The 13,357-nt window shown below is 35.4% G+C and overlaps 1 protein-coding gene across 2 annotated transcripts; it reads left to right on the top strand.

Annotated features, from left to right (window-relative positions):
* The first annotated feature begins 1,768 nt into the window (after positions 1 to 1,768).
* On the top strand, positions 1,769 to 12,843 carry LOC147384360 (glucan endo-1,3-beta-glucosidase 4-like). Of its 2 annotated transcripts, XM_086425913.1 has the most exons (6): positions 1,769 to 2,142; positions 2,915 to 3,024; positions 9,106 to 9,223; positions 10,556 to 11,809; positions 11,907 to 11,934; positions 12,448 to 12,843. In XM_086425913.1, exons 3-6 carry the CDS (start codon positions 9,157 to 9,159, stop codon positions 12,584 to 12,586), a joined length of 1,488 nt encoding a protein of 495 aa, XP_086282039.1. In that variant the 5' UTR covers positions 1,769 to 2,142; positions 2,915 to 3,024; positions 9,106 to 9,156; the 3' UTR covers positions 12,587 to 12,843. The 2 variants fall into 2 exon arrangements, with proteins under 2 accessions (XP_086282039.1, XP_086282038.1); XM_086425912.1 differs by lacking the exon at positions 2,915 to 3,024.
* The last annotated feature ends 514 nt before the right edge of the window (positions 12,844 to 13,357 follow it).

Below are 13,357 nucleotides of genomic sequence, written 5' to 3'. Positions count from 1 at the left end.
GATTTCTGAAATTCGGGCAATTGAAGAGGAGTTAGAGACAAAATTGCCTTTTTTTAAAAGAATATCTTTAGCAAAATCGAGACCCTTTCGAGAGAGGACTACATAAATGAATCCTTCTTCATTGGATTGAAAATAGGTATTTGCATGAATAAAGAACAGAGCTATGAGAATGAAGAAAATAGTGGGTGCCATGGAATTTTGGGGAGAAACCCAGATGGGGAAACAACTAAATTAAAGAAGAGAAACAAAGGTGAAGAAACTAAAGAGAAGTTGATGGTGACATGAGGACTGAAGAATTGAAATCATATGGATGGAACTTTAAATAACTAATTTTGTTTGTTTAGGGAGAAACCTAAATGGGGAAACAATCTGAGATGATTAAGATATGAGAGAAACAAAGGTGAGGAGACTCAACTCTCAAGATAAGCTGTTGAAGGTGAGATGGGGATTAGGGACTAAAGAGCTGATCATCATCAATGGGTTCGATCGGTCCTGTGGTGGTGGTCGTCGATGGGTTTCGATTTGAAATATGGTCATCGTCGTCGAGATGGGTCGTTGCTGCTGTCAAAATTGATGAGAGAGTGAGTGATAAGGATGAACGGCAGTAGAGGTTTTATCGCGGACTGTGTGTAAAAATATAATAAATGTCGAAGGGTAATTTTGTTATTTCACTCTGGTGTTATAAAATGCGGTTGTGCGAAACTGCTCTCATGCGCTTTTCAGAACAACGGTTTTTATTATAAATTTGCGTTTAAAATTTTGAAACGCGAATTTTGGATGCGTTTGTCGATAATAAATTTCAACGGATCTACCTAGAGATTCGTGAAATAAGATCGCAAATGATTTTATTGATTTTTGATGAAAATGAGATACAGATCTCAGTGTTTCCTTTGATTAACAGTCAAATACAAAAATAATAGTGATGATGTATGTAGCTTTTCTTCTCTCTGGGCTTTGTGTTTTATCGGCTGAGAATGATGTTTTGATGTTGGCTTTGCTTTGTACTTGATCTTCTATAGAGGCTTCTGTAGATTTTCTTCTCTCCAAGCTTCGCGCTTTATCGGCTAAGAATGTTTTCTTGGCTTTCGGAGAATGGCTTTATGCTTGATCTTCTCTTTAGTCGGAGTCCAGATCTTTGAAAAACCTTGCTTTGTCTTTAGAGGAGGACTTGAGAGCTTCTTCTTCTCTAGAGGGAGAGCTCCCATCTTCTGAGATAAAGTGATCCAAATCCCCCCTCAATGATAGAGGCTCTTGTATTTATAAACTTAAAGGTAATTTAACTTTCCAATTATACCCCAACTTAAAGAGGTTTAATTGATTTATTTAAAAGGTTAAACTTGTCCAAATCCAATTTTAAGGATTTTATGGATCATTATTGGGCCAAACTTATTTATTTGGGTGTAGGGCTCAATATTTAATATGTGAATGACTTGAATTTGTTAGATTATGGGCATTATATGCGAAAGACGAAAAACCAAATTTGTAGGGAGCACATTCCCAATTAATGGACTCAACTTGGATGTAAGACTCATTTATAATTTTATAGATGTTTTTTTATTTATAAAATTTGTAAAGGCTTCTTTCAAATTTCGGTGTCTATTATCAAACAAATAAAATTTTGAAAAATTCGACTTTTTCACGCAGCAGAAAAATCTGCATTTAGAAGCGGAATAAATCGGCCCTAAGTAATGAACGAATTCTTGACTGACTGCTGCGTAGACTTGTGGGTGAGCGACTAACAGACTTTTTAAGTCCATTATGAAATTTTGAGCCTTAAATGAAGCAAGAAGAAACAGCGAATAAATTAATATTCTACAATGCACCTTTTTGGAGGGAAAAAGAAAAAAAAAAAAAACACAAAGAGCGACCCTTCAGTTCGAATGGAAACGAAAGGCGAGAATATCGATAGATTCGAGATTGGCAGAATCTTAAAATAAAGGGTACATACACGGATGATTGCCGTCCACTTCTGTATTTTATATATCAAGAAAAAAGATGTCTCAGTCTGACTGATGTTCTATGAGAAAGAAAATAAATATTTAAAAAAAAAAAAATACATAAGAAACAATCTGGGTTCAGTCTTTCAAGTGTTTGAGGGTTTAGGCGTTTAGCTGGTTTCTTCAGCTAGGGAAGTTGGATCAGGTACTGTTTTTTCTCTCTTTCTTTCACATATTTAAGTGTTCTCTGCATCTGGATTTTCTGGTTTTTATGGAATTTTGGTATCTTGGTTGTGAGTTGGGGTTCTTCATGTTATTTTTAATTAATTTTTTGGCATATTTAATGGCTTTGAAGTTCTTTACTCTGTTTGATTTTAAGAAAGATTTAAGCAATTTATGTTTATTTGGGCTTGGAGATAAATTTTTCTGAATCTGGGTGTTTTGGCTTCTGATGATTTGTGGAGTTGTGGCATTTGGGTTTTGTGAGTTAGGGTTTTTCATTTATTGGGTGTGTTTTTATTTATTATGTATATTCTTTGTTGTTTGCTTTTGGTTTATTTAGTTTTGAAGTTCTTTACTCTGTTTAATTTTAGAAAGATTAAAGTAGGTTACATTTATGTAGGCTTTTAGGCACATGAAGCTAAGCTTGAGTTATGGAAAAATCTGGTTTAGTTGTATTTAAAATGTCTACAACATTGAAACACAAAAATTTCTTTGAAAACATACTGAATCGTATTATTTGGTAGTTCACATAAAGAATCCAACAAGGGAGGCTTTTATTTTAACAATGGGTACTGTAATTGCTTTCCATTTCAAAAGATAATTGTAGAAGTGTGGTTGCTCTGCCTTCCCATCATCTCACTTATTCTCATTTTCTTGTTAAGCTTATAGAATAGTTTCCAGTTTTGAATGGGAAACTCTTAAACTGTAATTATCTTCGGAATCTTGTCACATAAGAAAATGGTGATCTGTAACAGGGGTATTTGCTTATACTAAAAATGTTTAAAAGAAGGATCCTAGGTGTTTGATGTGTGATCTGAGTTGAACACAAGTGCCATTGTGAAATATTCACGGATCATGGTCTTCGGTAGGTCAATTTATTTTTGTTTATTTAGTTTCTTCTAAATTTTTGAGTTTGTTCTTGCGCTACTAATCTGATCGACCTAGTTAACTGAGGTGATGAGTGAAACTACCAGAAGGTCTTACTAAAGTTTGCTTCCGTGGTGCGTCTTTCTCATGACTATTATCTTATCTCGTGGCCTTATTTCTTATCTCAAACTTTGTTGTGACTCTTAACTCTTCTGAATCCTTTAATTGTGAATCTTTCTCTTCCATTTTCCCTATTGGATTTGATTCTTCACTTTATTTTCCTCCACAGATTATTGCTAATTTCTCATTGAGTTTGGTTTCTTCAGACGGTTTCATGGCTTCGGGTTTGTTTTTTCTTTTGTTCTTATTGTTGTGTATCCTAGTCGGTCAGCTCATTCACACAAGTCATTTTTTTTCCTTTCTTTAGGTTAATTTTGGAGATAAAAGGAGGTTTGAATACTTTGATCTGATAGTGTCTGTTAGTGAATGAGAATAAATAAAGAAATATAAAAGTACCATGATCCTGAATGCTAATACTCTACAATGACAAGAAACCCTGACTGTTTTCCTGCAACTTTAGTATTTACTATTTAGTACAAATTTCATGCACAAATATTTGTCATGCTCAGATTTCTTAGAAGGGATTTACAATGGACTTAAAGATCATTTCTTTTAATGAATATCTATCTTGTTTTAAATACATGGAGTCTTATGCTTGTACAATTTGTTCTCTACCTTTGAATGATGCGACCGCATTCTTTATCTAAAAAACAGTCCACTTCAGTATTCTTCATTTAATTGTCAAAGATTATATTAGAAGAGATAAATGGGGTTTAACTTACTAATGTTTTCATTGAGTGACACCTTGACATATACCAAGTTCAAGTAGTCAAAGCTATTGCCTTGTTTTGTCCTTCATCACTTAGTGTAGATTGTTGTTTCCTCCAATTGAACAAATGTGTAACTACTTGTAGTCAATTTGCAATTCTGGAAGGTAGACTACATTTCATAAGAAGGCCATCTGGAAGTCCTTAGTTCATGGAATTTTAATTGTATTGGCCTAAAAGTTCAATACAAGCTCCTATGCTTGATAAACTCCTTGTGTAGCTCAATGAGTGGTTTTACTGGGTGATTGAATTGGTCGTACAACTACCTTTATCTTCTAGACTTCTAGTATATCAAGTTTGTGCATTCTTTGATTTATAAGAGTCGTGGTTTTACTGGGTGATTCAGTTGGTTGTACAACTACCTTTATCCTCCAGACTTCTAGTATATTAAGCTTGTGCATTTGGTATGTATCAACATAAATACTATCCAGTTTTGTAAATTTCAAGCTCCATGAATATATCCAACACTCCTCTTAATGTAAGGCAAGTTTCTTCAGTCGGTGGACATGGTTTTTCGATGTGGTTACCATTTGAAACCAACCATCCACAAACAATGTGCATGGTAGCCAATTGTATACTCATTGACCAGCTTCAGATTGGCCTCTTCACAACACCCCAGCTAGCCCAAAAAAGAGGTGTCACTTATGTACTGCCTTAACACATATCTTCCAGTTGTGCTTTCCTCACCGACAGGTCCCTCTACTCTGTAGAGTTCACTTGTGTAAGTGCATTAGCCAAAAGAAGATATGCGTAAGCGCATTTCCCAAAAGAAATGGCTACCTCCGCTTCAAAACATTTAGGTAATCAAAAACATCTTTTCTTTGGCATCAACAAACAATTCCTTCATTTCACTTCAAAAAGTATGACAAAAATGTCTGTACTTTTTTATTTTTAAATAAGGTAAACTAATAGAGCTGAGGAACTCGATGCATACCAGTATGTTATATGTAGATTTGGATCAGTGATTATGTTTGATCCTCGACAAGACTTATTGACGAACTAGATCGTGAACTGGGGTTCTTTATGTATAAGCCATTTTGCCTCTACACCATGTTTCACATTAGGCCCTTGTGCATAATCACAAATTTCCTTGAGTGCTCGGATGGCCTACTCTCATATAAAGCACTAACTCTTGAACACTCAAATAGGAGAGCCCACACACACACACACACTCACACACTTGTATATATATATAGGGTCGGGTTCTGTAGGCAAACTTCTAGACCAAGTATTTTGTCCAATATAGGCCAAAAGTTTCAGATAGCCCTGAGTTTTTGTGAGGATGATCTCTATGGTGAGGAAATCATCCTCACAAAAAATCAGCCCATTTTGAAATTTCTAACCCTAGTTTATAAGTTGAAGAATCGTGGACTGTCAATTTTTTATTGTTAGTTTATAACCACTTTTCATGGGGTTAGAAGTTTTGGAATGAGCTGGTTTTTGGTGAGGATGATATCCTCACCATAGAGATCATCCTAAAAAAATCCGCCTATTCCGAAACTTTTGACCTATGTAAGACAAAACTTTGTCTAGAACGTTGTCTACAATTTTGTCTATCGAATGCTGCCTGCATATATGGTTTAGGTTCAAGGGTCATATAAGAAACCAAACATTGTGCCAAACATTTTTCAATATATGGGTTAGAAGTTTCGGAATGGGTTGATTTTTTGTGAGGATTATCTCTATGGTGAGGAGATCATCCTCACAAAAAATCAGCCTATTCTGAAACTTCTAACCCCAGTTTACAAGTTGAAGAATCGTGGACTGTCAATTATTTGTAGACCACTTTTGAATGGGTTAGAAGTTTCAAAATGAGCTGACTTTTCGTGAGGATGATCTCTTGTGAGGATAGCATCCTCACCATAGAGATCATCCTCACAAAAAAATCAGCCCATTTCGAAAAGCTTTGGCACAATGTTTGGTTTCTTATATGGCACTTGAACGTCCCCCCTCTCTCTCTCTCTCTCTCTCTCTCTCTCTCTCTCTCTCACTCTATATATATATGGGAAATGTTCAGCAACAAACATTTTGACAAACATTTTGGCAAAACATTTTTCAAAACATGGGTTAGAAGTTTTGGAATGGGCTGATTTTTTGTGAGGATGATCTCTACAGTGAGGAGATCATCATCACCAAAAATCAGCCCATTCCAAAATTTCTAATCCCATCAAAAATGATTTACAAAAATGGACGGTCCACGATTTTTCAACTTGTAAACATGGGGCTAGAAGTTTTGGAATGAGCTGATTTTTGGTGAGGATGATCTCCTCATCGTAGAGATCATCCTCACCAAAAATCAGCCCATTCCAAAACTTCTATCCCATGTTTTGAAAAATGTTTTGCCAAAATGTTTGTTGCTGAACGGGACCCTATATATATATTCAAAGAGAATATTATGGGTTTAGTCATGCATTAACAAATTCTTTTTGTATATATTTTGGTGCAAATCACTATTCATTTCATGAAATATTTTGATAAATGGTGAATGTTGTCCGAAATAATCAAATTTTAGATATATAAATGCAAGATTCCAATGAAAATATTTCGATATAGAGAAATTTGACCAAAATATTCGTTGAAGATTTGTTCTAAAAAATTGATAAAATTATAAAAATAATAAAACTTACAAATTGCTTGTGGAAAAGATTTGTAAACTACGTGTAATAGTAGTTACTAATAGAAGAAATTATACATAATGTTTAATCATTGATATAAAAGAATTATAATTAGTTAAGTATCTATAGCACCTTATTTTGATATGTTCTAAGCATATTAATACGATCATATACGAAATACGAAAGCTGATATAATTTTTCATGTTATAATTAATAGTTAGTTAATTTTGCTAGGGTTTTACATGTTATGGTATGTAGTTATTTTGACATTATTATTCTCATTTTCATGTAGAATATTAATTCTTGGACTCTCAAAAACTTGATGTTTGTGTAGTTTTTATCTTTATTTCCAATCTTTTAGTTGTTTATTATATTTTTAAGTGTGGGTTTTATTATCAGTTTTTTTTCATTTCCTACAATTTCAATAGAAATATTCTTTAATGTTTCCATCCTTTTCACACCATTTCCATGAAAACTGAATTGATTGAAATGGACACCAAAAACAAAACTTAATACCTTACCTACCAGTTAATTTTGTATTCATTGCGCATCTATATAAAGAGCTTAGTCTCTTTTCAATGGATCCCATTTCAACGAAACTAATTTTCTTAACAAGATCCACAACCTAAAGTTGCATTTGCACTATCCAGTTTAGCTGACCTTTGTTTTGATAGGTAAAAAGTATTTTATTGAGAGGAGAAGAAAGGGGACCATGGTGGCCACCAAGCGAATTGCATAAAGAAACAAGAAAAAAAAAAAGAACTAATAGAACAAAAAAAAAAAAAATTAATGGTCATACACGAGGTCCCAATGCACCGAAAGGTCCTTGAAGAAAACTCTTTTAAAATCTCTATCGCTCTTGCTACAATGAAGTAGTAAGACTGAGAATGGTCAAGATAGTCTCAGGCAAGGAGTGTTCCTTTCCTTCAAAGACCTTACCGTTCCGTTCCAGCTAGATGCTCCAACATGCAACAAAGGGGGCTAATGACCATAATTTTTTTTAGCGGAATTCCTTTTAGGTTCTAACAAAGAAAAAACTCTAGATACGTTGAAGGAAAGCACTAAGAGACTTTAAACAGACCCAAACCTTTCTAGGAAAGGGACAATGAATCAAAAGATGGTTGATTGATTCTCCACTCAACTTGCACAAGGAACACAAATTCTCTAAGGGGATGCCTTTAACCATAAGATTGTCCAGAGTTAGAATTTTCCTTCAACCGAAGACTAGATGAAGAAATACATTTTTTATGAAACTTTTGTACCCCAAATGGCCACAAGAGGAAAATGGTCACTAGAAGAAGATGAGGTCATGATTTGTAGAAAGAGTTTACAAAAAAGATTCTATCTTTGCTAGCCTTTCAAACTCGGGTGTCCTCCGTCAAATAATTGATTTGAACCTGGATAAACTCTCTAAAAGGCTCGATACACCGTGAATGTCCAATCATTGAAGTTTTGTGTGAAACCGAAGTCCCATGAAATTTGAATGTCAGATCATTTTGAGAAATTCTGGAAGGATATTTCAGATCCCTCGTAAAACACATCAACCATGGGATGAAAACTTTGAACACTCTCCCAACCAAAGGATTAATAGAGTAACGCAAAGTCTACCTGTGATTTACATTTGGGTGAGTAGTAGTGCTATTTATAGTTGTATATGGATTGATTTGGGCTTTATATATTTTGGACTCTTGGGATTATTAGAGAGAAAATTTCCAGTGCATTTCTTGCAGCTTGTAAGGTTATGATTAGATTGTAGGTTGAAGAAGAGAATTGATTCATAATGCATAGTTTATCAAATGAGGTTTGTGTAGGGTTATTCTTTCTTCTCTTTATTAGTTTCATTCTTTATTTTTCAAAATTCTATGCAAACAAAGGCTGTTAAAAAAACCAGCATCCTAGATGCTGATGGCTCATTCTTACTACCGGTTTTTAGAATTATATCTATGAGTATCCAAATGTGAAGCTTATGTCAACTAATATTTATATGGTAACATATTGTTCATTGCCGCCATTTGCCCCAATTGGCATCATTGCCCCAGAACAACATTCTCTTTCAGGCCTTTCAACCTATCGATACGGCCTCGTAGAGAAGCTTTCGCTAAAACTTGAGCAGTTTCTCAAAAACTCTATTCGGATACGAAACTTTAATTATTCAAAGATACCCTTGTTATTCCCAACAAGATGGTTCGATAACAGATCACTTCTTCCAAAGTGCACCTGTTCTTTTCGCTCGCAACAATCCAATTAGTTCTCTGGGTGAAAAAACATGTGTTATTTTATTGTACCTGCAGACTTCAATTTTTTATTTTTGTTTTTTAATTTATATGGTAACAGTTCCAGTCTAAATTCCATATTATTTTTTTAGTACATGCAATATGCTGAAGTGATATATTCAATCATGATTTTTTTTTTTTTTTTTTGCGATTTTTTTTGTCATATTCTTTTTTTTGAACAACAATCAGGTTTTCATGTTGGCTCTCAAGTTAAATTTTTTGTTTGTAAGTGCTGCATTATTATTATTATTATTATTTTTTTCATTTTCTGTTCTCAATTTTCTGAAAATTTTACTTCTACCAGTGAAGTTGAAGGCAAGGTTGTGAAGTTCGCAATTAACTTTTCCCAGGCCGAATGTTGCCTGGAAGATGGCAAAGAAGCGTGTTTTTGCTCCTAATCTTTATGTTTTCTGGTGCATCAGGTATTTTACTGTCTTGGCTACTTTTACTATTACAATTTTTTTTTAAAGTGTGTACGGTTGACTTTTTCTAAAACAAGGTTAGACTGGAGGTAAAGATGAGCTTGGTTCATTACGCCCCCCACCCCCTTTTTTTTGCTAGGTGAGCAATGATCATAAATGTGACCTCAAATGAAAAACAGAACATCACTTGATTGATCGGTACTTTGAGCCTTGCAAATTGTTGGAACTTTGCCTTAATCTTTTGATTGATTTTTGAATATCTAGTGAGGGGAATGAATGATAAAAGTATATCTGCTACCGTCTTGTTCTGTTTGACTCTATGGTTGCTTAAATTTTAGAGTAATTTTGACATACCCCAATCGGTCTTGGTGTATATTTGAGATATCCTGTGTTTTCAACTGGTAACCACGTATTCTATGACATACTAATAGAAAATGACCGAAATATCATCTACTTCATCCTCTCTTCCCAAAAATCTTTGATCCACACCCCCCCACCCACCAAAGAGGTTGACAATGAAGCAATTCCTTCAATATTCCTGCAGTCTTGAGATTTCGAGTAAGGATTAGGGATGACCGAATAAATCAATAAGAAAATAATTGGAGTTTTTATCCTAGAGGACTTTAGCAAATAAACCAATGGTTGAAGACAATAGATTTTTTTTTTGGTGTGTGTGTGTGTGTGGGGTGGGGGTGGTTTGGACGATAGATTTTTGGGAGGAAATCAAGGTTTTTTGACATGAAGTTGAATATGGGTATTTCGGCCATTTTCTGTTAGTCTCTCACAGAAGACTGATCAAGGTTTTTTTTTCATCAGTTTGAAAACCCAGGGTATCTCAAGAATTCCAGAGGGGTGTGCCAAAGTTACTTTCATGGTTAACAACATAAAACTTGAAGAAAAAAGCTGGTTGGTTGGTTGGAGTGTTTTCTGTACAGTAAATGTGTAATAAAGAAAGACAACAAGATGTCAGATTTGGGCTTAGACCCTTAGATCAGTTGGTTTGAATCATTGCAAAACAACTTTGAGGTCGTGGGTTCAAGTCCAGCTTACCCATAAGAAAACCAAGATTTCAGATTTTCAATTCCAAGCAAACCTAGAACATTTTGCAATCAGATTTTAAATCCCATTTGCTTGTTTTTCTTTGGTTCTTGGCCTTGACCAATTTGTGATTTTGGTAAAAACCTTCCTCCAACTTGGGTTTCCCTTACCCACTTAATCGGTTGTTTCTCCCTTTACTGTTGTTTTCTCGCTCCTTTGTTTTTTTTAATTTTAAATGTGTTTGTTTTTCTGCAGTCTTATGATCTTATGCACTCATCCCTTTTAAACTTATAGGTGCATTTGTTGGAATAAACATTGGCACCGATATGACCAACTTGCCCTCAGCTACTGACGTTGTGGCAATCCTTAAAGCTCATCATATCACTCACGTTCGGCTCTTCGATGCGGATCGCCACATGTTAAATGCCCTTGCGAACACTGGGATACAAGTCATGGTGGGAGTCACCAACGACGAGATTCTCGGGGTCGGTCAATCCCCATCAACTGCAGCATCCTGGATCAATAAGAACGTCGCTCCTTACTTGCCATCAACCAACATCTCGGCCATTGCCGTAGGTAGTGAGGTCCTAACAACAATCCCCAATGCCGCTCCCATTCTTGTTCCTGCCATGAATTATCTTCAGCGTGCTCTCGTGGCTTCAAATCTCAATTTCCAAGTAAAAGTCTCAAGTCCCCAATCCATGGACATGATTCCTAAATCTTTCCCTCCCTCCACCGCTACCTTCAATTCCACATGGAACTCTACTATGTTCCAATTCCTCCAGTTTTTGAAGAACACCAAATCGTTTTACATGTTAAATTGCTACCCTTATTTTGATTACATTGATGGAAATGGCATTTTCCCTATTGATTATGCTATCTTCAACCCACTACCGTCTTCAAGTCAAATAGTTGACTCGAACACTCTTTTCCATTACACTAGCATGTTTGATGCCATGGTTGATGCTGCTTATTACTCGATCGAAGCCCTAAATTTTTCCGGGATTCCCATTGTTGTGACCGAAACAGGTTGGCCTTGGCTTGGTGGATCGAATGAACCCGATGCTACGGTTGACAATGCAAAGACCTATAACAACAACCTTGTAAGGCGAGTTCTCAATGATTCCGGACCCCCTAGCCAAGAAACAATACCGGTCAACACATACATTTACGAGATGTTCAACGAAGATAAACGCCCAGGACCCATATCGGAGAAAAATTGGGGAGTGTTCTATACCAATGGAACTGCTGTATATTCTCTGAGTTTGAGTACTTCAGACAATATTAATGAGAACTCGTCTGCGATTGGGATTTTCTGTGTGGCCAAACCAGATGCGGATCCCATTGCATTGAAGGCCGGTCTTGATTGGGCTTGTGGGCAAGGGCAGGCAAATTGCAGTGCTATTCAAGATGGGCAGCCATGTTTTGAACCCAACAATATCTATAACCATTCTTCGTACGCATTCAATGATTATTTCCACCGAATGCAGAGCGCCGGTGGGACTTGTGATTTTGGTGGCACAGCCAGAACTACCAATATTAATCCCAGTAAGATTTCCCCATTTTTTGCATAATTTCTTTAACTTTGGATTCAAGATTTTTGGAAGTTTGGGATTTGAGGTAATATGTTCTAATTTCTTTATAGGTCACGGCTCGTGTATATTTGCGGGGAGGTAAGCAATTTTTAAATTTATGTTCGGTGAATTTGCTCCCAAATGAAACTTTAGCATGGTTTTAAATCTCATCTGAGACCGAGGTGACTCACCAGAGTCATCTAGGTATCATCAATGAACAAGCCTGATAGACAAGGCGTCTCACTGCAAAATCTCGTGAGTCAAATGAGATGATTTGGACGAGATTTTGAAAATCTCGGCTGAGTAAGTAAAATCTGTTAGAGTCAAACTGGATTGTTTTATATTTTAATTAAATAATTGTTTTTAAATTAAATATTTATTATCTAAATAAAATATAAATGATTATCATCTTCTAATCTACCTTTTTTTTTTTATATTTTAATTATAATTATTTTTATATAAATATATATGAACAAATAATTGTAAAACAAGTTAAATGATATCTCTCTTCCAAGACAATTTGGTCTTGTCCATGAACGAGACGAGATGGCAAAATGAGTTTTGAAACCATGAACTTTAGTGGTTAATTATGCGTTTAATCTTTTGAAACAGTACTGGTTCAAATAACAGTGGAGTAATTACTCCTCCCTCAGCGTTTGGACCCACCAGCCCCATTGGAAGGGGTTCGATATTGCAAGTTTCCAAAATTGCATTTCTGTTACCAGCTATACTTGCTCTGGTCCAACTATGAAAAGAACTACAAATTTTTTCGATTGCGGTGTAGATTTCGGTCTTGTAAAGAGTTATGGAGATGTTGAAGAACTCAACTGATACTTAAACTGGGTTGGATGTTGATTTGATTGTTTATTGATGTTGTTGTTCATTATCTTTTTATCATGTATTGTTTCTGTTAATTTTGTTGTTACTTTACTTGTAATGGATACATTAATCTGTTCCTTCAAACTGAAGTTGGACAGTTTTTTATTTTGTCTTACTGCATTTCGTCCATCAGGGCCTCAATACTTTAATCTTCATGACTTAACATTGATCGGACCGTGCAAGGTGCTCTGATTTTGGGTTGTGTCTTTGCGATAATTGGTCTGATTGGCGGTTTCAATTTTGATGGTTTGGTGGTTCATTTGATTTAGGTATATTATCAAAACAATGTATAATGTAAATCTGGGTGCCCAGATTCAGTTCAAGATGCAGGATTGATGGCATTTTGAAAATTTGTATCATTGATAGGCAAATACTTCAATTTTCACCAGGCAGTCCCCAAACCCAAGTGCTATTTACATGTACTCCCCTAAAGTTAAAACAGCTCGTTTTTAACTAGGGTGGGCAATCTTACCTGTCAACATGACTCGAAAACAACACGAAATTGGTGGGTTTGAATCAAGCCTAATTGGCTTCGGGTTATAATAGTGGGGTCAACCCGCTTTACTTGTTTTGACGAGTTTAGTTATTTTGTCATTAATGTGTAGTTTTATATATTTCAGCACTTATTTTATAATTATTTAAA

Source organism: Akebia trifoliata, chromosome 15 (assembly GCF_017979445.1).
Source record: "Akebia trifoliata isolate Shusen 1 chromosome 15, ASM1797944v1, whole genome shotgun sequence".
NCBI classification, from domain to species: domain Eukaryota; kingdom Viridiplantae; phylum Streptophyta; class Magnoliopsida; order Ranunculales; family Lardizabalaceae; genus Akebia; species Akebia trifoliata.
Note: the sequence above shows the minus strand (reverse complement) of the source record. Positions and strands in the feature narration are given on the sequence as shown.